This window comes from Euwallacea fornicatus, chromosome 12, assembly GCF_040115645.1.
Source record: "Euwallacea fornicatus isolate EFF26 chromosome 12, ASM4011564v1, whole genome shotgun sequence".
In the NCBI taxonomy this organism is placed as follows: Eukaryota; Metazoa; Arthropoda; class Insecta; order Coleoptera; family Curculionidae; genus Euwallacea; species Euwallacea fornicatus.
The window spans coordinates 4879887-4906666 of NC_089552.1; the positions used below are offsets into that span (position 1 = coordinate 4879887).

General features: G+C 34.8%; 1 protein-coding gene across 1 annotated transcript in view; it reads left to right on the forward strand.

Annotated features, from left to right (window-relative positions):
• The window catches only part of vex (somatomedin B and thrombospondin type 1 domain containing protein vexed), a 191206-nt gene that overhangs the window by 132912 nt on the left and 31514 nt on the right, over positions 1-26780 (forward strand). Inside the window, exon 3 of the mRNA XM_066288494.1 lies at positions 25295-25418. Within this exon, the coding sequence (XP_066144591.1) occupies positions 25295-25418 (124 nt within the window). The remainder of the gene's footprint in view (positions 1-25294; positions 25419-26780) is intronic.

The window sequence follows — 26780 nt, forward strand, 5'->3', positions numbered from 1 at the left end:
AGAGCAAACAAATGGCTGCCGACATTTCGAAGCGAATTCGATTTTCAGCAGAAACTCATCCAGTTTTATTTTTGGCCCATATTTTGACGCCACATATTTTTCCCTTAATTTTCCATTGTAGTTATTTTATACAAGGTGTTTCAGAACTGTGGAGCCATAGTTCTAGGCGTCGCTCAATGGAACAACAGAAGACATCTGAGTATAAGAACCCGTGTCCTCAAATATTTCCCTAAGGCCTGATGATGCTTAAAGGCTGCTACGTGCAAAATCGTATTTCATCGAGTTTTAGTATGTTTTCTTTTAATTTGCTTTGATGCGTATTGAGCGAATTTTTTTCAACCTTCCATAGCGTCCTTAGAGAGTCAAATTATTAATATGCTATCGCTAATTTAATAATATGTTATAGTTTAACTGCAGGCCAACTTCCATAGAAGTACTGAAATGGAGCTTAGATATTGCGCGGTTTCTTTGGAAAACAGCTTCATGTTAAAATTAACAGCAAATTAATAGTTCGACTTTTAAACAACCATCTAAAATAATGGGTTCTGTATCAAAATTTTAAATATGACAAAGTCACATGTTGGAAGTTAGGTTTTGTCCAGAAGGTGCTTGCTTAACGGCTGACCCCACTTTTCACTCATAATCCTTATTAATTGTAACTACCAGACTAGGGACTTTTTCCATGTCACGCAAAAACAGCATTCCAATTAAAAAAGTGCATGTAAATGCCTAATGGAAAAATACGAACGGTGACATAAAATTTAACGAGAGATTCGAAAAATTAAACTTTCATGGCGATGAGGGAATGGAGATTTTTAATCCCGTTTTAAAGGCCCGGCTTACTAAAACGACCCTGGTATTTGAATAATAGATCCTACCGCTACTTTTTTTAGATAAGTAATTTAATTTCCCCATTGTGCGTCTGCCATTCTGGTGTAACCCTGACAGTTAAAATTTAATCTTTATTTAAAACCATCGAGACCAGAGGTATTCTTCGCGGATTTAATACTATAATATCTGTTATACGGTACCTGTACATGTAATGAAGAATAGTATATTAGAAAATATCATAAACCAGATTTTACGCTCGCCCCATGAGTGCCTGCCATAAAAATATCCCAAATGCTTTGGTAGGTTTAGGGAAAAATCCGCTTTTACATGCCGGTTTTATAACGAATCGCGAGTCCTATTTTTACGATTCAGTAATTTAGATTTGATAACTCTTAAATGGGTCGCATCATTTAAGGCCCTATTGTTTGACACCTGAGCGGACGAGGTATTCGGATATGTTAAGGGGCGCTTGTACTTATAAATTATTCTGCACCTCCAGACTAAGCCAAACGTTGGAGTAATGAAAAGGGGAGAGGAATGAGATAATATCGGATTGGTGTCACCAATATGAAGGGGGTTACTAAAACTTTTTAATTTAGCAGACAAACTAATCCTCAAATTTACACACTTCAACATTGTTCGTCTCTCCCTCGTGTATTCATTTCAACGTTCGAAAATTAAGCGACCGCAGGAAAAACAAGTCCAAAGTTCGCAAAAACATTTTGAGTTTTCGCTTCATTTGAAATTAGCATTGCGTTACAAAAAGTTCGTTTTATTAAATTTAAGTTAAATTTTGTCTCCAAGCTGAACTTTTAGAATACCCAAGAGTTGCCATATATCAACTCATCCTCAGACTCAGTTTCAGCTTTTTGTTCGTGTAGTTAAACTTGAGAGTTTTGGAATTACTCATATCATGCAGATTATAGAATGGCCGACAAGGTAGAGAGACTCGAACCCATTTGATTTTGTTTTTTAGGTTGCATTAAGAACGAAGTGTACTTAAACTTGTCAAAAGTATTAGCTTGGACGGCACTGAATCTACATAGTCGTTTTCCCATAGATTGTCCTAAGTCTCTTTAAACTTGGCATTCACTAAAACTAAAAAAATTAAACGTGGAAACTAACACCACCAGAACTTTCACTTTTTTCAAATTAGCAGTTTCAGTGCTTCCATATCCAATGTCTTCGGAAAGAAATTATATGAAACTGAGAACGAGATAATGGGAAACGCGTTACGTGGAACAATGAGATATATCACTTCTGTAACAGGTTTTATTGCCATACAACCTCTTCCTTTCCCCAGGCTTCGGTTAATGCTCCGTGAAAGTTAAATGCCGACGAATAGCTTTTTGCCGATTTTCGAATCGTCGGTTCCGAATTTCGGTAATTTCGTGCCGATATAAATTGTTGGCTCGGAAAAGTTGAAAAGAGAACATAAAGCTCTACATCGAAGTTCAGGCAATTCTGGATATTGTCTGAACATTCTGTGGGCATGAGTAAGTCGAGAATTCGCTGTGTTATGTACCTATAGACAATGGATTTTAATTTTAAATCCATTTGAGTAGTGATATATTATAGACCTAGTCGATTAAGCAGAAAAACTTTTTCCTTCCTATTGAAGTTGTCGTTTTTGAAGATCGCGATGGCGTCTGTGGGTGATTTAAGGTAGTACCGTTTAGATTGGTCTATGATGTCCACTTCACAGAAAGAAACTCATGACCTAAAAATGCATGCTCAAATCAAATGGGAAACCAAATCAAAAGCTAGGCTCTGGTGAACCTTCGGAATCGGTTTAAAGACGATTTTGACCTTGTGTTTTCCAGTACTCTTTGTGATTCTGTATTTATTATATAGACAAGTTCGATATAGTTTTTCTTCGTCAGTTACTTTTTATTATTCTCATCGATCAGTTTCACTGTTTCTTTCGAAATCTTGTGGTTCCATTTCCAGTTCGGACAGATCTTTTTGGGTCGTTTAAGCAGGAGCAGGATTTTTATGTCCTCTTCTTTGGCTGAGATGATCATTTTTAAGGTGTCGGTTGGTGTGCATCGGTTCCCTGCACACTCCATGAGCCAGTTCTCAAATTGATTTTTTGGGTTCAAGGAGATCCAGAAATGGTATTTGTTCTTTTTTTCCTTTTCTTTAATGACCTTGACTTTTGAATGATGGTCGGAATGGAAGTATTCAGTAATTATTTACCATCCATTTTATTCGGGATAAAAATTCGCGATCATCCTGCAGATTTGCTTCCAAAAACGCTTCATCAACACGTATTCACAAAACAACAACATCAGGGCTAATGGCAGAATGAAATAAATCAAAACAATATTCCTGATGACTGTTTCAAATAAACTCTAAACGAATTCCCTAATTGCCATTAATTCAATCTCTTTTTAGAGATTATTTAACCTTGTCAGTCAAAAACATCCGGCAACCCCAACGTTCCGGGCTCCGGTTACTGTAAATGGAATCCTTTGGAAATCCTACTTTTATTCAGGGCTAAACATGAAGATTGAATTATTATGTTTTGTCTTCTACTATTACCCTACTTACATGTTTTTGTGCTTTTATTCGGATAAACTACCTATTTCTCTTTAAGTCAATATGTTTTCATTAATTAGAGACATGAAAATATATGCTGATAAGAACTCTACTTTGAACTATTTTTTTTACTAATATTTTTGAAATTTATTAATTAAGTTATTTATTTCTAAAGAGAAGTAGGTAAACTACATATCTATGTACGCTTGAAGCATTGGTGTTGTGGCGCCTCCGAGCATGTAGGACTCCGGCGAAAACTGATCCATCTCTTTCTTCCCGAAGCCGCCGCAAGGCATTAAATCGAGAACTATCTGTTCGAACTTCGGTCCTGAAACTCCGTATTACTCTTAACTTCTTTTTCTCATGGGTAAGGTTTTTTCCATTATATCCATAATAATTTAGTTAATCTCATTCCACTTGTCCTACGATTCCAGCACACAGGCCACAATAGTTCTGCGACTATCACCTTCCCACATGAATCGGCAGCACTTCCCATTGTGCTCTGAAACTTCCGACAGTGAAAAATTGTGTTAATGGCGATGTCAACTTCTTCACAAAACCAACAGGAGTGGTTTGCTTTTTTAGTGGGAATAACTATAAACCGAACGCTGTATATCTTGGGATTTCTTGAGCCAGGAGGCCTTAATTGATTCTCTACAATTCCTGCTGTTCCATTTTTTAACGTCGGCTGTGAAGATTTTATTCCATCTGTTTCCCACTTCGATTACCACTCCCCCACTAGTTGTGTCTTGTATGTCTGTTTTTTTTTAATTTCATCCTGCTTGTAATCTGAACTAACCTACTGAATTATTGGGCCCATTGGAAAAGAACGAAAGTACAGTAAAGAAAAAACTCGAACTTAATAATTAAACTCTGACAAATTTATTTAAGGTGACATGTTAGCGTTCTTATACATGACCAGCATTACATCAAATTGGTGACCTGTAAATACCACTTAACTATTCCAGAAATAATTTCCAGATTGACATTGCGAAACTTTATCGCATTCGACGAGTTTCTTTTTAACAGTAAACTCTTATAACGGAGGGATTTTTAATTAACTCTCTTTTGGAAAGGGGAAACTCATTAAAGAACACCACTGAAAGGTAAATTTGCCGGCCTGCCTTAGCAATTTTAATTAATTGTAAATTTTCATTTACAATAGTGGAACATTGCGGATATCGTAATGTTTGATTTAACGAAATGAGCAAATAATAGTCACGGTACCCGAAGATTAATTTATTTATAAAGATAATGAATGTACAAAACGAACTCATAATATAGTCAAACAACACGTAATTACTAATGTAGATTGTTCGTCAATATTCCCGATTGCAAAGAAATGATATGGATGTATACAGGGTGGCTTTTATTTCTTTCGTTGTATAGATAACTTCTTATATTAATGTACATACCAAATCGGTTAGAGCATTTGGAATGTTGTGCTTAATATTCAATTTAATTTAACAGATACATTTCAACATTCAGGTTGATTCAAATTGTCTCCCTTGATGTTTATCGTAAATAGAATTCACTGCAGCATTCATATTTTCTCAATTAAGTCTGACCACAACAACAGCTTTATTGTCGAAATCTATGAAGCTGGCGGAGTTTACTCGAACCGTATGGAATTGAACTATGCATACCTGCCACTTATGCAGATACATCTTGCATTAAAGATATTTTACGGATTTGCGTTTACTAAACACAGCATGAGTTGCTGTTAATGCATGAAAGCTTCTACCTAGAACTCCTTGGGGGTGTTCGAATTTTAACCATTAGAAGGCAATACAGTAAGTGTATCGGATTATTCCATCTATGTAACTCTGGTGTGCGAGATTGTTAAAACTAATTAATATACAGAAAGTGCAGTTAACATCCCTCGGACTACTACGAGTTTGTGATTTTATAAAAAAATTAATTATGAAGATGTATATGAGGTTAATGAAACAAAATTTTAAGATTAGTGACAACCTTACAGAGTGTCCCCAAAAAGCGGGGCGTTACAGAGTGCAATTTTTTCAAATGGGACCATTTTCATTTTATTTCACGTGATAAAATCCCCTCTTGATCTTGTGTTAGTTCCTAGAGTTTTTTACCTTCGAATGTAGTGACTCGATGCTATGATGTTTTACAAGAAATTATACACATTTGCAGTGCCTCAAAAAAATTATTTAAATTTTTGATAATATTACGATAAATTCTTATGTAAGATCACCTTAGGAGACATGAGTAGTTATTTAGACAAAAATACATACAGGGCGTTCTTAATAAAAACTTTAGTTTTTGCGTTTTCAACTTCAATTTCCTTGACTTTTTTCAAATCAGATGGTGTGTTTCTTTAGAACATAGAATAAAAAAAATATATATTTTTTAATTTTGTCATAAAATACCGTCATATTTATCTTAAAAGTTAATGCAATTGTTAATTATTTTGGGAAAACCTACATTAATAATTAATTGCCTAAGTTTTTAACATGCGTTGCCGTAGTTTCGATGTTTTTTTTTGTTTTAAGTTTTGAGTTTTAAAAAATTGTATTTTTAAAATTTTAAAAATTTACACTTTATAAAGCTCCGCTTTTATGGGACATCCTGCAGGGTTGTTATTAATTGTTAAATTTACCCCTGTCAACCTCTTATACGTTCTCATAATTGATTTTTTTATAAAATTACAAATAAATTCCTGGGCGTCCGAGGGTCTGTTAAAGGGCACCCTGTAGTTCTCTCCGCATTCAATTATCCCCTTCCTAATGAACATTCCCAATTACGTAGTGTGTAAAAATCAACATCAGTGTCAAGGTGACGCAGTGCTTCCGAAGCATCTGTTAACACAATCTAAACAATTCAATGGCGCTCTTCCATTACATCAAACATCTCGCCACGCCTTCTTCGTCTCTGGCCTCCGGGTTGTTGTTGAGTACAAGTACTCGTCTCGAATGAAATAAAAAACAATAATTAGATTGCGACGAGCGCATCTGAAGTATAGTTTAATTCTAAAATGTTTAACGGAAATTGAAGCGAAAAATGTAAATTTCACTAATCGAGTCATAAATTATTTGGTAAAACAGGCAGAAAAAGCAAGAAATCTGTTATGATAAAAACTGGCAAAATGTTGGTAACTTATTTTATATTATCGAGGTAGAGCTGTCCTGCACTGTGCCAATTTGCGTGCGGTAAATCGAGCAGTACAGTACAGTACCTGATAGTATAACGTCTCTAAGCAACCTTGTCGAACTTTAATTAGGGCTCGATAGTTTGAAGAATTACAGTCGCTTAAATCAAACATTTTTCTCTCCGTGCGACCATAGAGTATACTACTATTAGGTCGTGTAGTATGAAATGAGTAGAATTGAATTGAAACTTTAGTCATTTTTTTTTCATATGAAATGTCTTTACTGTCAATCGAAATATGCACCACCATTATCAATACACTTCTGCCATTTAACGGGAAGTTCATTGATTCCTCCCCCGCTGTAAAAGCCTGCAGGCCGGGAGTCGATAAACTCGTGGAAGGTAGCTTTGACAGCCTCGTCGGAGTTGAATGTTTTCCCTACCAAGAAGTTATCCAAATTTTGAAAGAACTGGTAATCAGTGAGTGCTAAGTCGGGTGAATACGGTGGATGACGAAGAGTTTCCAATTCCAACTCCTGTAGCTTGGCCGAGGTGACTTGTGCGTTGTCGTGCAACAATAGCGGTGCGCTTCGATTGACTAATCTTGGCTGCTTAACCGTCAGTTGCCTCATCATTTCGGCCAGTTGTCGGCAGTGGACATAAGCCATAATCGATTCACCAGGTTTCATGAAGCTGCGATGGATGACACCTGAGTTGGACTACCAAACGGACACCATAAGCTTCTTTTGATGAAGATTTTTTTTCGCACAATGTTTTGGTGGTTCATCTTGATCCAACCACTGCGATGAACGTCTGGTATTGTCATATAGGATCCATTTCTCATCACAAGTAACAATCCTATTCAAAAATTGATCGTTATTATACCGGCACAACAAAGAAACACAAGCTTCGAGACGTCGTTCTTTCCGTATGTCGCTCAACTCATGAGGTACCCACTTGTCCAGCTTCTTCACCTCACCAATTTCAGCCAAATGAGTCAATATTGTTTTCTTGGTTACACTGAGTATTAACGAAAATTCGAACGCACTTTGACGTGGATTCGCTTCCACCACGGCTTTCAGATGATCGTGATCCACTTGAGTTTCAGGTCGTCCACGTGGTTCATTTGTTGGTCAAAATTGCCAGAACGAAATTTCATGAACCAACGAGATACTGTTTGCTGTGAAGCGACTTCAGTACCAAACACATCATTAATATTGCGAGCCGTCTGAGCTGTTGTGGTTCCACGGTGGAACTCATATTTCATTAACACACGAATTTCACTATGTTGCATGGCTGCACAAAAATTTTTATAAAAATAAAAGTTTTCAATAATTTTTAACACTTTAAACTCCGATCGAAAGAGGAAGAATGTGCCTTTTCCACATAAAAAAGTCATGTCCAAATATAGATTTAGAGTGAAGTTATTCGCAGTTGAATGTGGCATTTCGAGAATCTACTCATTTCATACTACACGACCTAATACTAATTCAAAGATAATTTTAAATTTGATTTTTTTGCACGTAAATAATGATACATTCATAAGAAAATTATAATTGCGTTTGGCACTACTAAAATTCGTTAAATACTTAAATGCGTTCGCCATGTTTTCAATTAACTTTATTTTGACCTAAATTGCAGATTTTTTGAGACTCACATGAATGATTCTACAATAAGGGGATAAATGCAAGTATCAGTCAGGGAAAGAACCAGGGTATTTAGAAGTAAGATTTTATTACTTTGCTGAAAAGGAAAAATTACATAAACGGGAGGACATGTGAAAATATATAAAAGTGGAAACGGCACAGTGGAGTGCGAACTTGATTATCAGCGGAAAACCTCTCAGAGAGAGATGGTTGACGAGATGGATCGAAGCAACCAAACGCTGTTAGTGGTCTTTCGTAGTGTTACCCGCAATTAATTCTAAATAACTTGTAAGTGATAGCATTGCCGCACTAGTGAGAAAATTAACGCCCTGTCGGCCTTAATCAGTGATATTAATTATCAATAAATTAAGAAGAGTAACTATACTAAATCAATGATAGTAATGACTAGTATGGCCATATTTATTTTCCCTACGACGGTTTATAAGTTTTGCCTAACAAAGTGTGCTTCTCGCCACCCACCTGAATCTGAAAGACCCGCTTGAACCGAAAATATTGCTCATACATATACAACAACCATCGTTATAATCGTTATTTTCCCCTTTCGTCCTTTTGCAGCATAAATCCTTTTCCTCAGAATACAAACAGTTTCATGAATTATAAATTAATGCCAAGTTAAATAAATTTCAATGAACAAAATTGTTTGTCGAGCGATCGACCGCCGTTCGAGTCGAACACACATATTGGGTCATCAATAAGTGAGGCTAAAATATGCCATCTGTTCGAGCTGAAATCTTTATAAAATCTCTTTGGCGCCCTTCAGTCGAAAAAGGACTAAAACGATATGTCCCGGTCGATATTAGAAAACAACCATCCCAAGCAGAACTGTGATGTACTGCCTCAGGTTGGACAATGAAAACTATTTTTCGGAATGTTTTATCTCTTTTTTTACTTGACGAAAGATTTGTCTGTTTAGATAGCAGTTTATTGGATGACAATTAGAGAAACTTTTTTTTTTTTAGAGTAAATTACGGTTAATTTAGTAGCTTGCAAATTGGCTCGCAACGACAACTGCAAATTACCTGTGAAAATTCTGCGGAAAATAATTTCCGATTTCCCAATAATTCAGTTATCCAGCTGTCACTAGAGATTTACGAGTGCGAATTCGGAGATGATCTGGAAAGTTGGGGTCTTTAATGGCTGCCGTGTTATAATTAGATTAGAGACATTCTTTTATCTGGGTCAATTAGTTCCACCCGGAGGTCACACTTTCTCATTACGTTTCAATTTGGGGACTAGCAAATACCCCATTCCGATAAAATCTGTAGAGAGGTAATGAACTTTCCAATGGCAGGTAAGAAAAATGACGTGATAACCACATCAAAATTCAAGAAATAACACGAAACGTTCTTTAAAGAATTATTTTTACCAATAAACATAATAAAAATTTAAGTTCTGATATTTTAGTCTCGTACTTAATTACTTCGGCGTAGATGTGTCTTGGTAACAGATTACCGCTTTAAAAAGTTCGTTTAAAAGTTCAATTCTAGTCCGTAAAAGTTATACATAATAACGAAGAGAAGATTAATTTGAAAAAGTTAAAGTTGGTCTCTTAAAAAACACTTAATTTCTGTCCCGCCTGAGGGATTTAATGATCCTTGAGTTATGGCCTATGGTTTTAAAGCGGTGTCAATGAGGTCTGGAAAGTTTGCGTAGCAAATTCTAGAAGTATAAAAATTTGACTGTGGAATTTTTAACGTCAATCTAGATATACTTTTTGCCTTATAATAATCAATTTATGCGAAGCTCTTTTGTACAATTCTACGGGATATCAAGCTGAACGTGTAAAATAACCTTTTTTTTGTCACACCTTGAACAGGGTTTCGTTATTCTTTCTATTTGTGTAGTATATACACTTTCTGAAATATAGGTCTATAGCCCCACTCTGACATTCAGTACGGCTTTGTATACTAATAATTTTTATAACATGTCCCCAAAATATAAGTCCAATGAGTTTAAATCGGGTATTTCTGGTGGCCACAGACAAGCACTGTCCCCACAAATCCTTCAATATGAAAAATTTATATTTAAAAACTCTCTTAGATGTAATTTACATATACATTTACATATAGATATCGTATATATTTTAATCTTAAAGCTAAACGAACGCCCTCCAAAACGGAAGGTAAGTCATCTCTCACGAACGTTAAATACCGTACACCATTCGGTGTTGCCGAAAATTCAAGCTATCCCTTCGCCCAGACAGGGCCAATTATTCAATATTGCAAAGTCTGCTAAAAATCAGGTAATGAGTTATGATGATGGTAAAATTTTCTTAATATATTGAAAAACTGAAATCAAAATATCTCGAAAATTCCCAGAAATACCAGTATTTTGACGGAATACATTTCTGATGCAGAACAGTATCATCAAAATTTATTTTAGCACAGTACGATTGAATGCATATTGGTTTAAACTGTGTAAAATTTTCCAAGCGTGATTTTTAGTGTGGAACAGGTGGTGAATAAAATTTTCCTTAATAATAGATTACATTGCGTAACGGAAGGCTCAACTTCCGTAATGAAAACCTAATCATATGCAATTAATCGGTCGAATTTCAGGTTAGTGGGATGCCAGTAAAATGGATTCTAATTATGATCATTTTTGTGGATCCACTTTAAACTTGATTAAGGAAAGATTGGAGCATCTGGGTTAAACTCATGAATTGTCAGTTCTAATTGGCTGATTTCTTACTTTAATCCTGAGATTTATTTTATCCGAGCCCGTAAAATTGGACGTTAGTAGTTGTAATTTCTCTTGTAGTCTTCCTATAAAGGACGCGAACAAAATGTCTGGAAGTAATCTTGTTACTGTCACTTATTATTTATATCAATAATGATGATACTAAGGAGGTGAGCTATAGGTTGTGGGTATGTGTTATTTTCTGAAGGACTTATCGTTGCTCGTCGAACTTTAGCCTATTCTTGGCTTTGTCCAGTCCATTAGAGAGAAGTTACCAGCAGCAATATTCAGTCGGGAACCTCATTTATTACTAGAACCCGTTTGTATGTGAATTTTGTTGCTTAGTAAAGTAATAAAATTTACTTTGCTTTATTATCCCCTCTTGCCACACTACCTCAGTATTTGATGTCCATATTTGGAGATTTTCAAAAATTAAAATTTGATGGGTCGATGCAATTATATAACGTCGTTTTTCTATTAAGGTAAGATAGAAATTTAGCATCTAAAACTGACAAATATTTCTCTATCACTTCCAGCCAATGTAGTCTAAAATTAAAAGTCAAGGAAAGTGGAAAATCCAATCTAAAATGATAAGGTAGCCCCCTCCTTATCTGTGACGATCTGTTTCCACATGACACACAATTTTTCACCGAATTTACTCCACCTTGTCGAATTAGCTTCCTCCATTGTGACGGTAAAAACTGCCGTCAATCATGGGGTGTTTTACAGGGGAGGCAGTATTTTTTTCGCGGGCCGCCATCTTGATAAATGAACATCACGCGTCACCTAGCGCGCTTAATCTTGACATATTGTTTACAAATGGGTTTCGTTTTTCTCCCTGGCAAATTTAAACATGCCGAAAAACAGCTGACGATCGTCGCGCATCTCGGCTGGCTGGATGTTTTAAACTCGGGCGATGTGCCATTCTCACCCCCATTGTACGCCATCAGGCCTGAGTCTTCGTTTTGAATTTTTTTCTCAATATAAAGAATCATGCGAAGAAAGGAGGGTTCCAGAGAGTTCTGTTTTCGAAGAGATGAGCTTACACAAAATGCTAAATGATTTTTCTGCCTAATTGCATGCTTCCAAAGTCAACCATAGCAGCAGGTTTAGGGGTAGATTGGTCGTTTTTGTGGTGCCGAACACAAATTGATTCTATTACCTCAATAGCCCTGTTTGGTAGGTAGAACTAATGGATCAATTAGTTCTTTTTAGGGCAAACTCTTTTTCCTAGAGTGCTTCTTTTTTTAATTAGTGGTTAAACTGATCTAATTATTAAAGAAGGTCATTTTGCCCGCATAGTGTGCCAGTTGAAAGCAAAATCTGTGCAAATCCGATATTTGATGCCCTTTATGGTGCTGTAATGCGTATTTCTATTTTGAATATTGATTGTCACTTACGAACATCAGGCTTCACTATATTATCAAGATGCTCATGTAAACGGATCATGATAGTAGACGATTTTCCTAATAAAATTCAATAATCTCTAATTAAAACCTTTGACGCTGTATACACGATGTGAGCAATATCCCAGAATAGAGGAAACGACTTCTACTGATGTGTGCCGCAATATCCTCAAAAAATAATATCTATCCATTCTTAAAAAATAACAGGTGGTATGAACAATCCGCCTCAGGCATATAAAATATATTTATCAAGAGATTTTTCGCTCTAGAAACTTCTGGCAAATTCGAAAAACCAGCTAATTCTCACCAAGTATGTCTAAATGGCCGAAATTTTCCACTGCCTCCATTAGGGCATTATGTCATGTTTCCGACTGACGTAAAAGTCCTAAGAGGGCCGTTTTGTCATATTTTGCTACACGAAACATCAACTAAGTCGCTTTTTTGGTCACTTCAGATTATTTTTATTTAACTTTAAATTTGAATTTTTTATTTAAAAATCCAGTCTGCATTGATACTTAGAGAGATCAGGGACGCGAATTTTCTAATACATAAATCTGGATTTCCATTGTATCGTAGGTAACTTGCAGTATCCCAACTTGAATTAATTTGGTGGATATGTGAAATGTGTCAACCGATACAATTAAGGTAAGAGATGCCAAATACAATTGTCTATTAGTACCTCACATTGTTCAGTGATGTTAACAAGAATGGGATCGATATCCTCGGTTATCAGAGTTTTTCACCTCGTGGACAATACTGACGTTCAAAAAGTAAACGTCAGTAGTGAGGCCTTGTCGGTTCCTCCGCACCTTTACCATTGTAACAATTTGATACAAATCTTGTCCTGAAATCGCTTTTTAGAAACTCCTACACCCAATGAAATTGACCAGGTCCAGTAAGACCACACTATTTTTACAGCTTCTTCTCTATTTTCTGTCTCCAACTGTCTTTTTATGTTATGTCGATTTTGGCGAAGCAATGTACTTCTTATCCTCCTTTGAGCAATTCAACGGACCTTCTCGAAGATTTCCTACCTCCCCTTGCTCGATTTATGTCTTTTTAAGCAATACAGGCAACACCACTTTTTCTCTTTGCAATCATTTTGTTTCCGAGGTACTTAAGTCAAAGCTAAAATTGGTCTGGTTCCTTGCAGTCATTTTTTAGCTTGATCTAATTCTTTTTTCCATTTAGTATCATACATATTCAATCCTAACATGAGAATACGACAAAGCTGTTTTTACTTTTTCTTCGACCATAGAAATTATTACTGCCTCTGTGTCATCATCATTCAATATTTTTCCTTTAGACTCACCGCTGTCTTGGCCACTGTCTCAATTACCTCTTCTCTTGGCATTGTTGCACTCATATCTCTTTTGTTTATGACCGTTTGTGTGGTGTTCGGCTCTTTCATTTTTTTCTTTGACCTTTATTTTCCTTTCTATGAGTTTTCTGATTCCTCTGCCATTTTTCAGTTAGATTATATCCTACTTCTTGATGAAGGCCCGAAGGGGCTCGTCTCTGATGTTGCAATAAAGCATTCCTTCGACAGAGCAAAGCTCACATTACCTCGGCGGTCTTAACGCCAGGAATTCCCCAGTTTTACGCGTTACTCGTCCATCAGTCTTCCGCACCAGTCACTTTTCTCCCCCTCCATGGGGGTTAGTTACACGGACTCGAGAGAGAGGGCATCGTAAGGTCACTACGTGGAAGTGTGGATAAATCTTTGATTTCAAACCTGAACTAACCCGAAACGAGGAATATTTCACATCGAGGATTTCCTTTGAATTTCCATGTCACGAAGCGTCAAATAATTCATTTGATTTAAATTCTAAATTCCTACGTCTTATTGTAAAACATACACAAATACATATTTTGCACGTAACGTGAACTCATGTTATTTGTAGAAGTTTTCATCGCAGGGGAAATTTATCATCCGTGCTGTACAAATTACCCACTTTCGTTGTTATAATTCGCTCGACACCTATAACTATGCGTATTTCGTATAGGGGATGCAAATTCAATTTTCGTCAAACATCCCGGAATCAAAACCGGCATATTATAAGCGGGGAACGTCTCTGAGGTATTACTATTAATCACATCAGACTGTCAACATTTCTAACGATTAATTATGTTAGACCCTCCCAGAATACCGGAAGACCCTCATCATAATATGTAATTTTTGATATATGCTCCTTACCTAATAAGCAGGTTGTTACTTTCTTCACGGATGGTATATAAAAATAATTTCAATTTCTATACTTCTCAGATGCGCCGTATACAAATCCAATGCAAATTTATTAAATATGTGTCCTGGCAAATAACATTATGCCCCACGATTACGCCTCCGCGAATTTGAGGTTAAAGCTTAAGCAGAAAGCACTTAGCTTACAGGGAAGATTATGGCTGTGTTCGCTGTAAGGAGATTTCTCAACGGCGCTGCATGAATATAGCTTGATTGATAGTTTGCAAAATTAATCAAACACATAATCCCTCTGCAGCCTCTGTTAACTAAATAGTTTGTCAAATATAGCAGCTTAATTAGTTATAGCTTGCAGCCGCTGTGGAAATATCTACCTGGTTAAAGGTAATTAACTCAATTATTGCGATGGACAAGTTCGGGGTAAATTATCGGATTTTGAGTGTGCAATTTGCCATTGTTTTTTCTATAAAATGATCGCTGAGATAAAATGAGCTTTAAGGCCTAAATTTGAATTGTATTACTGTCGTTTAGGTAAACAGTTAAAACACGAATTTAAATGGGTTAGGTAAATGCGTCAGTAATCGCATTTAAATTTATATTTTAAATAGTCTTATGACTCACACTTTAGCCTCCGGACATCTGTGACGTGATCATTGTGTTGCATCAAAATCGCCTTTTCTCTCACTTTTCACAAACTTATGCATCTACATTCATGTGTTATTCGACTCCCCAATATTATTCAGTTAAGTGTTAGAAACTAGTGTGTTTACATGGTTTAAAGGAAAAAGGCCGTTGGTGTCAAATCGGGAGATCTTACCGATCATTCAATTGTACTTCTTTTTCCCAGTGGATCTTGCTGGAGACTTCTGATCTAAATACTATCTCGCTAGTAAGTTGGCTGACCATGTTATCGAAAAAATAGGGATACTTTTCATTTAGACGATTTCCAGCTTGAACCCATTGCCGTTTTTGACAATGCGACATAAGTTAAGTCATAGATTTTTTTTACAGACAAATAGGCCCCAATCGTGATTTCTACTTGTAGTACATGAAGAGCTTTCGATGTTTGAATAAAAATAGAAAAATCATCAATACTTCAGATATTCATAATTTGCTAGTTGAGACGACATGAAAGCGGCAAAGCCGATTTCAGGGTACAAAAGAGATGTGGTAAAGTGACATTTTCACATTTCTTCTAAGTTATATTTATGAACTTCGGAATAAATTTGATTTTCACTCGTTTCGTGGGCAAAAAAATATGAAAAGCATAGGAAATATAAAGAAATGTTAAGAGAAATTTAAATTGATTTTTAAAAGGATTGTTTCAATATTTGCAAGAATAAGTGAGTAAGTACTAAATCTAAATAAAATCAGCGATAAATCTGACTTAAAACAGAATTCTCTTGAAATATATAGCCTGAAAACCGTCTCTAACAGAATTACTTACCTCTCTCAAATGAAATCCCTTACAATATAGTACAGTTCCCTGTTGCAACGTTGTACAAATGTCTTATTTTCTGTCTCCCGTCGTCTAATAATGTTATGAAGCGTGCTCGCAATACGGATTTCACTCCCTGAGAAACAGCGACCGTTCATCACTTGGTTCACGTTGAATGGAATAGTAAAAAATGTAAATAATGTGATTCCCTTTTATATGGATTTTGGATGATGGATGGTAATGTCCAACTATTGAAAACAAATATCCTACCAGTTATCTTCTGTTTACTGTGAATATGATTTCGCATTTCAATTTGCCCCTTGATGAGGCCAGTTTTGTGTGCTTTGACCAATCAAAGCATTAGGGGATGTTTGTTAATCGATAACTGCTGATCCTGCAGGGGTCCACTCTACCACATAGATTAATATGACCCTAAAACATTGTTATTCGTGTAGATTTCCATAACTTTAGGATGTTTTTGGTCAACTATTGTAAACTAGTAATTTGCAGTTAACTCTGTATGCGCAATTAAGCCTCAGCTTGTCAGCCACAGATCCTGCTTCAATCTCGGGTTTATTATGCTCGTTCAGCTCATTGGGACGCCATTAACACAATTTAAAGGCGTGAAAGTTGTTAATGGAATTCAGTTGATTGATGCATTAAAGAAATGAAACGGCCAAATTTTCTTTGTCCTAATGAAAAAGTGTAATTGTGATGGCAAAATTATACAGCTAGGGTGTAAATTAGTTATGTCCTAGTGTCCATTAATTGTGAAATCGATTTGCGGTGAAACAAATGGAACTAAATAATACCACATAATGAATGATATAGTGTGTCTACGAAAGGATATCCAGCATGAAGATTTTGTGAACGGTAATAGATACAAAATTGTTGAAATAAAAACGAAATTCAAGAACTTTGATTTTTTAGAACTAATTAAAGCACCAAAACATTTTGTGTACACCATAAAATTACTCAAGGAATGCGCAATTTTACTTCAATTTAACCAAGTCTATTGCCGTCTATGAAATTCCTGATGATGAACATCTTTACTTTAACCACCTTGCCATGTAGAAACAATTTTACAAGCAAAACTTGGGAGTTGTTCGTTTCATCCAGCTTATTGCGGCATTGCCAATGATTACGTCCAAATCGTAACTTCACTTCTAAGGTCGTTTTTGCTTACTGTTTTTGAATGAGACTCAAAATATGGAAAACATTCACAGGATTTTCCATTTTTCTTGCGTACTTTGGTATTTAAATAAAATGTTTTATGGGCTGAGAGTAATTCCATTCGTCAGTTTTATGCATGTGATATTGAATGGTGACATCAATAAACAAAGTATTGTGGATAGAATTTGGGATCTGGGTGCCATTTTTTAAATAATAAAAAACTGGTCTGTGATCTCAGGAGATTGGATCTTGGAGATTTTAATTTTAGTTCGCAATCCAGCTCAGATTGTAAAATTTCGCATTGTCTCCCCTTTTTGGGTCCACTGACTTCGAGTCATCAACAGTTATTGGAGAGCCAGTTTCTACATATTACAGAAACATCAAAATATACAATACCCAAAATAATAGTTGATCATTGTACATGAGTGTATGAGAGTAGTAAATGAAGGATACCAATTTGACCTGGAGGAGAAAAAAATTGTAAAGTAAATTGATTAAAAAAAACAATTAGCAGATATACAGAATGTAAAAAATTTTAATTTTATATCGTCTTTTCGCGGCAGCTCTCCCAATTTTTATTATAGATACTTACTTCACTTATTAACTTCCTTATAATGTCACAAGCTATATTTTTCCTGAAGAGCTTCGGTAAAGGTTATTATATTCTTCTACGACAATAAAGGGAGTACACTATAAATAGATAATTCGTTGAAAAGCCATTAGTGTCATACATGCAACAGATGGATTATCGCAAACAGTGAATAAATCAAGCTGACCAATCTATTTACGTGCACTTACTGAAAAGGTTTTACTTTAATTTTTTAAAAGTTTTTTACTTAATTTAATTTAAATTAATAAAGGCAAATACAGTGTGACCCACATAAGAGCGGAACACCCCTGTAAAATTTTTATTTGTGGTCCGATTTTGATTATTTTTTTTTATATGTTGTGAAGCATCAAAAACTCTAGTTTGTGAGAAGTTCTTGTTGTGCTCATTTAAAATCCAAGGCCCACTTTGCTTCTTTTTCATGTCGAAAATTCAAGAAAAGACATCAGGGATTTTTTTATTTTAAACTTAACTAGAATAATATCTTTAAAATATTTCAAAATAGTTGTATCTCAAATTTCGTTGAAAAATATTGATTAATAAAAAAGTTATTGAACAATCAAATTTTAAATTTACTAAATTGTCCACATCTTTATTAATAAAGATTTCGTTTTGAAGTTGGCTGAGAAATCTCTCCTCTTTTTGATTGAAGAAATAGTTCAAATATGAATAATCAATTAACTGTAAGGGAACAAATTGAAATAGTGCGTCTTTCTGGTGATAATGACCGAAGTGTGCGGGAAGTAATTAGAATATTCAACATAAAATATTCTAATCGACGTCCTATTACTAAAAGTACAGTGAATCGAATAAATCGTACATTTAATGAAACTGGAGCCGTTGACAGATATTTACTAAAAACCAAACGTCCAGGAAATAGAAATCAAAATGATACAGAAATCGCAATTTCAAATTATTTTACTGACAACCCATATGCTACATTAAGAACAGCAAGTTTGGATTTAAATGTACCCAGGGAAAATATTCGAAGATACCTTAAAAAGAATAAAATTAAGCCATATAAACCAAAATTTCTGCATACTTTAGAAGGAGACCAGAACAGAAGGTTGGAATTATGTTTGTGAACGCAAGGGGAGTATCAAGATACCAATTTCCTAAAACGTATTCTCTTTAGTGACGAAGCTACATTTACTACTAACGGGATAGTTTCCTCACAGAATTGTAGATTTTGGTCTCGCGAAAATCCACGCTGGATTATTAATTGTAAAAGTCAATATTCCCAAAAAGTAAATGTTTGGTGCGGAATAATCCACGACAAAATTATCGGTCCATTCTTTCTTAAAGGCAATATGAATTCTGCAAGTTTTTTAGAACTATTAAAAAATGAATTAACCGATGCAATTGATGATCTTCCACTATTATACGCGCATAACATGTATTTTCAACTTGATGGAAGTCCTATTTATAACGCGAGAATTGTTCGGGAATGGTTAAATACAAACTTTCCTAACCAATAGATCGGACGGAATAGTCCATTGGCCAAGTCCAATGGCCTCCCAGATCGCCCGATCTGACCCCATTAGATTTTTTTTGTGGGGTACTCTCGAGCAAAAATTATATAAAAACCGCCCGAGAAATAGAGAAGAACTGTGCATGAGGGTGAGACGCGCCTGTGAAGAGATAACTCCCCTATCTCTTAGGAAAGTAATGCGGAATACTAGAAGAAGATACGAGAAATGTATCCAGTTGAACGGTGGCTTAATCGAAGCAAACTCTTTTTAAAATCAAGTAAATATCTTTTTGTTATAATTTTTTCCACATTAAATGATTCAATATTTTACAGGGCTCTCCTGCTCTAAAGTGGCTCAAATTTAATTGTGCAATAACTGTTTCATTAATCAATATTTTTCAATGAAATTTGAGATACAACCATTTTGAAATATTCTAAAGATATTATTATAATTAAGTTTAAAAAAAAAATCCCTGATGTCTTTTCTTGAATTTTCGGCATGAAAAAGAAGCAAAGTGGGCCTTGGATTTTAAATGAGCACAACAAGAACTTCTCACAAACTAGAGTTTTTGATGCTTCACAACATATAAAAAAATAATCCAAATCGGACCACAAATAAAAATTTTACAGGGGTGTCCCGCTCTTATGTGGGTCACACTGTATATGCAAACATTCTTTACAAACAATAGAATTTCCGTAGTACTGAACAATAACTAAAAGCAACATCTTAATTTACTATTAACCTTCGAGAGGGTCAATTCCTCCTTATATTCTCGAATTATAACAATATAGACAAAAACCTCAATTATTCCCTCATGTTTGTGCAGCAATTAAGTGGCAGTGTCTTGTACAACCCAAAATTCAATTATAATGAAAATTAATTTTAAACTGGAGCTTCTGGAATTCAAGCCAAACATTACACAACTTCGCCAAGCAGATTTCACAGGTAAGTTACAACTTAATCAGGGCGCCTTATGGGACAAGTTAACTATAGCGAAGCTCCCCACGTGCTTCGGACTAATTTTGCAAACTATTATTTGAAGAAAGTTAGAAACTGTATTACAACTACTTCAGAGAGATAAAATACCGCTTTTATATTGTATTATATAGGGTGTTTGAAACATTGTGATTTTACTTTTAAAGGTTTATTATTATACGCAATAAGCGAAGTCGATAAACCTAAAATCAGTATATTAAAAATTGCCTAATGACAGAGATTTGATTTTTGAAACAACTTAACAATTAATAGTTTCTTTATCTTCAAATATTATCGAATTGTTCAGGAGAAACTTTGCGTGTCCCTGTACTTCAGATTTTCTTCGACAAATGCATTCACACCCCTTCACTTTAATCGTTTCGTTCGCGAGCATTTGGATAGTACCTTTAGAAGTCTATGGATTAATCATCGTGGCCCTATTTTATGAGCTCTTCGGGTACCCGATTTGACACTATCTCATTTTAATTTATGGGACTTTACGTGGAATACACTAATAACAATATACACACAACAAATAAACAGAAATATCTGATGTTCAAGGTTTTTCTTTATTCGGTTTTTTAAGCAAGTTCAGCGAGACTTCGTGTTTAGTAATAGATAAATGCTATAATGATAAATATAAAATTCTCATTGTAGTATTCATGGTTAAATCAATTTCTCTTAAAATGTTTAATGAGGCCTTAAGAATAAAGTTACAAGACTTCAAACGTCCTGTATTGTTCTATAGTTATGCATAATGTTAGTTTTACTCCGTCTACTCGAGAAACGAGGGTTCTCTATCAAAACTATTCAAATCTGACTACCCTATTTCTACTTAGATATCTCTGTTTAAACAGTTATCACAGGTTATAATATCAACGTTTCAGATCTCTCTAGACACTTTACTAGAGAAAACCAACCTGAGATTTATTTTCTAACACACTGCGTCTCAACTTGTACTGACCCGATATTGGTACATCTGATATACAAATGTCCAAGTGCCTCTCCCTCCATATACCAGTGGTTTAAAAAAATATACCCACCATGGTTAAGAAAAGCAAAACCATTTTTTGCTCGATTCCTTTTATTTTTGAAACATTTAAAAATAAATGTTTCAAAAACAAAGACTCAAATTTAATTTTGTGATACACCCGTTAGTTCATGAACTTGTCCGAATTCCAAATGCGCCATTTCAATTAATACGGAATTTATATTTAGTTAAATTTAGAGTTGCGGTCATCTTCACTTTTTCATCAGCACTAATATGACACTTAACATTTAGCAGGTGTGTTAAACACTACGAAAACAAGTTTGTGTTAAATCTGTTTTTCGGATTTCAATATTTTCACGGCGCCTGCTTGTAGCTCAACTATAAATTTAGTATAATAGAGACCTCAGACCCGATACTCAACACAAATTAATTGTTCATTTTGTATTTAATCTAAGCAGTGAAACAAACTGTCAACCGCAGCATTTCCTGTTCGCTTTGACTTAATAATCTGCTGTCAGCTTGTTGCAAGTTTATTAACGCCTTTTTGTGAGCAATGGTTCCATTCCAACAAGGATTGATTAATTCATTAGGCAAGAGATTTTGATAAAGTGCGCTGCTGGTGTGTATCTATCCAAGTTTTCGACTAAAAATATGCAAAATGTTTATATGTATAAAGGCCTAATTCGAAAGTCACATAAGCTTAACCCAATTGGGCGAGCGAATCGGTTTGCATTTGCTCGACAAAAGCTTCGAACTCCCGAGCTTCGAGGTCTACTTTTCGTTCCAGAACTTTTGTGGCACTCCAAACTTTGCACTTCTTAACTTTAGAATGCACATACTATGGAGCAAAGCGCATGCAAAGTTAAGTTTACAAACATTTCTAGAACTTTAAACGTATTCCTCTTGTAGGCGACAGTTTTGAATACGTATAAACCTTGCGAGTAGGGTAGTTTTTTCATTAGAAAAGCTATTAGGGGTACAATTCTGGGATTTACAGCGGCGTACTGTTGAGGATTTACTGCATTCGCTTTTACCGAAGAAAAGCGAAACGATTTCCTTGCAAAATGTATGTACTCGAGCTTTCACATGGGCTTGTTAGTTAGTGGTAATTAATTGGAGCAGCAATTAGGAAAGGAGTTTAACGTTCTTTAATGACCGTTATTTATTGATGCAGAAACGTGGCTGGTTAATTGGGCGGATTTTTCATGAATATATATGAAAATGTTGTGAAAATGTTGAGCATTTCAATGTTTTACAAACAGAAACTTAATTAGATGGTTTTCGATCGGTTTCATTTTTCCTAGAACCATGTTCATGTTGCCAGTATCTCCAAAGTAAAAATCATCATTTGATAACTTTACAAATTATTGTAAACTTACCAACATTTGCCTTTCAATCATTTTTTCACGACTTAATAATGGAGTTTTTTTTTATTTAAATGACTTAATTATAAACTGACAATTACTGAAATCTCACGTGGTGTATACCTTTACGCGTAATAATTCTTCCAAATTTTCTCAAAATATCTCTTGGACTCTAGGAGCTATAAAGGAAAGATCCGGGAACCATTTTCAAAATTTGACACGTAATTTCTGCATGTATGTTGATAGGAACTTTTTCCGTCTTAGGAATTTACCCTTAAAAGTTTAAGTTTACTTTTGAACCACTGTATATTGAACATGTTTTGCAACAATTACTACGAAAATTGTAGATTAGTGTTATTTCACCTTCAACCGAAAAACCAGCTAAAAATTCGGGTGTTTTTACTCATTTACATTCATTCGAAGAAGAAATGTATAGACTTTCCCGTGATGCCCAAGTGAAGTTGATCCCATGAGGGGGACAGTGGCGTGAAAGAAATTTGTAGAATTAGAAAGTTGGTGGTGTTGCGGAGACAAACGAGTGTCAAAAATCGATTAAATAAGAAAATTATTGTAAGAAACTCCCAAAGCTTGAAAAATTTTGCATTTGGACGGCTCACTTCTAGTTTCGAAATAGTTGCGCTAATAAAAATACCTTGATTGTTTGCAAAACATTTCTGGAAGACATGGAACTTCGTATATTGGATCATTTAATTTTAGCAATTTTTATTATATCATAAAATATCTAATTTTTAAGATATCATCTTGAACTTACCGGGCGGTAGATCGCTAAGGAATTTTTCTATACCAGACAACCTTGGAAATGGATTAAAAATAGCTTAAAATACCTAGGAAATACCTTCAGCGTTTATACGGCACTCAGTGTACACTAAAATATCTCGTCGATATGGTCTTCGACTAATTATTTCAGCAAGAGTGCTTCCGAGAGTACTTATTGTAGGTCATAGCAGAGATATTTTTAAATCAAAAGTTGTAGAGTTGCTTATGATTTTCTTATCTTAATCTTTCTAGCCATAAGGCTGCTAAATATATTAGGGTTTACACTAAAGCCTGAGATACACATAAATTCACAACAAATATAAAGATGCCTATGTAATAGCTATACTAATAGCTGTATCTGAATTGAGAGAGATCCCGCAAGTGCGGAAAATGTAGGAAATTTGAAATTGAGGGCATTTGATGACGTTTCCGTTGCAGATATCGTAGTGTGTCCGGTTCGCAAAAAAAAGGGAATTTCCTCTACAGTTTATCTCTCTATTAAATGCCATCGAAAATATCTAAAAATTTCTTTCAATTCAAGTGAAAGGAAGAAAGTTTATAAATTTTGCCGCAGTAAATAAATATTGTTTAGCAATAAGTACTGGTTCTTTAATATCCAACGAAAATTATATGTGAAATAACATACAGTCAAGGGAGAGCATTAGTCAAAGTGTCTGAATTGATTGCGGAGGAGTCTCATGTGAAATCTCTCGGAGATGGAAAAAATTTCGGGAAAAGCAAAAGTTTGAACCGAAATACTATAACATTAATCGTTGTCCATAGTTCCATTTGTTAACTAAGTTGCAAAAATAAAACTCATTGAAGAACTTATTTAGATTACGAAAATGATCTATACATGTGTGGTGTGTGAAAAGATTTGTTTTAGAATACTAAATTTAATAGTCTTGAAACAAAACAGCGGCTTTAACGCCTTATAAACAGGCTTCTTGTTAAATATTAAAAAATGTTACTCATATTTCTGCAACCAGTTAGGAAATGCATTGTTTTGTGCAACGATTCAGAGAGGCCAGCAGGGCGAGGTGGGGCTATATAATACACCCGGCATAATCCTCCTAGTGGCAGAAAATTATGCTTCTCTTACTTTATTTTAGATAAATGGTAGCTGTTGTCGGATTAGTGCGAAAAAGTGTATCTGTCTTGAGAACCTTGGTTTGGAGGGCATCTGTATTCGAAAAATACAGATTTCTGCATACAAGTAGTAATACTATAAAATAATAACAATATTGTTGACGGATTGCCTAATTATAATTACTAAAAAGTATTTGGCTGGATAGACATTAGAAGATACCTACGACCGATTAGTGTAGATTGCTATAAAATTTTTGAACCATTTGTTCTGGTTGTGTCCTCGATTTCAGGTTAGTGATTCAGCTGTTTAAAACGAGATCACTCCCTTAAAGACCTGTCTTGGTTCTTCGTAAATGAGAAATTCAGCACAATTTTTTGAACACATGTTTCCAATTACAAAATTACAACTGTAATCTTTTTCTCGCATTATGGCATGTTTCTCCCGGCCTATAATACCTGCACTGCGATAGAAAAACGAATTGCACCAATTTAAGACGTCAGAGGGTTTTATGGCCTTTATGACACATCATTGCAGTAAATCTCTTAGTTTTCTATAAGAAATTACGACAATTACTGCAAAACTTCTATTACGCTTTAAATCAGCAGGTACACGACAACTTCTTACGGTAGGCTGCTTCCAATATTACTTGAAGAAATTCGAGTTTGTAACAGCGTTTATAACAAACAATCATAAATCCAACTGATTCATTAGATAAACCCTAAAGGACCATCAATTGAAAATCAGTATAAATGCCTGGTGCCACATGAATAATTCGAGCATATTCATTTCATGTAACATTAGCTACACCGCAGAAATTTCATTATATTAGAAATCCAATCTATCAATGTAATCGAGCGTCCCTCTATATCTGGAATTTTATTGGATGGCGTAGTACTTTAATTTGGCAATAGTGAAATAAGAAACGTATTTTCTAAGAAATAGATATTTAATGAATGTTTTTATTGGTTTCAGAAATTGCAATGCTGTTGCCAGGAGCATTGTCTCAAAGCAGAATAGCCAACGCTACGAGTGATATTCGGAAAAACTTGAGGGTGAGAGATCCAACTGAGTACCCTCAATATGACCCTAAGAAGACGTAAGTAATCATTTATGATCAGGATTGAACCCAGGGCATATTTTAGTTTTTGCTTATAACAGGGAAATTGGGTCGCTAAAATTAAATCATACCAAGGGAATAAAACTTTAAACTTAAATCTTACAAGTCGGCCAGATACCTATAACGAAATTGGAAAAGTTACAGGAAAGTTTTATTAGGTGTCTTTATGTTTCTAATTTCCAGAACGATTGGAATATATGGCGGATTTGAATTGAATTCGGTGAAATTCACTAAGGGGATGAAATGAATGCAAGATTTTGCGGGAAAGTTCTATTTATGTTTAAATATTTTAATACGGTACTGATAAACTTCGATATCTAGTTCAGCACAAATCAATAAGTGAATTTGAAGGGCAAGCAGAGTTTAGAGCTCTAATTAGCTGGAACTAATTTTGAAATGAGTTAAAGTTAAATGGAAATTGTCTTTCGGACCATTCAGATTCCTTCCCATTTTCAAATACAATTTCATATAGTAATAAATTTCGTGCAAATAAGCAACATGTTTCAAATTAATTATATAATTATTAAACAATTATTAAAAGATAACTATACAGTATGTTGGACATTTTGAATAATTGCTTGATAATCTAGCTGCACCTGAACGAGTAAATCATGCAACATTATCATGTGATATGTATTTAATTATTACGGTAATGTATGTATATTAACATTTAACCGGATATTATTAATTTAGGTAGGAAAGATCAAATTAATTTACAAGTATTTCGCAAATTACTTGCAAGGTTAATGAGACATGTATCTCTGCTATTTGCATATGGAGACAGGCATTTGATAATTGGCTTTCAAGGATACGTTTGCTTCTGGTTCTAGTTGAAATTTCACTACTATTAATGTTTTCAACGTAAACCAGAAATGGTAATAAAGGTAAAATTTTTAGTTTCACACCTTGTATATTTTCCAATATCTTAAGTCTGCGGGTGACTCCTCACAAGTATTCCATAAATTTTTTACACGTAATTTTGATCCAATTTTTGGGAAATAATTGCTATTTATATAACCAATGAAGAACCATCTGATTTTATATAATAAATTTGAAGAAAAAGTAGAAATTTTTACTTATTAAGACTGGCTTTGTTCGTTTACAATATATACATAATACGAGAACACCAAATATAATTAAAATTGTACTCTGTGTTTTGATAACGTTGCATTAAAACCCACGAGTTCATGTGAATATGTGTACCTTACTTTTTTGGAGTTTTATCGACTATTAAATTTATCTGTACCATCTTGAACATAAAAAAATTGAACTAATGGCACCACCCACAAATTTGTCTTCGGTGCCTTAAAGAAATTCTAAATTTTGAACAAATTATAGGCG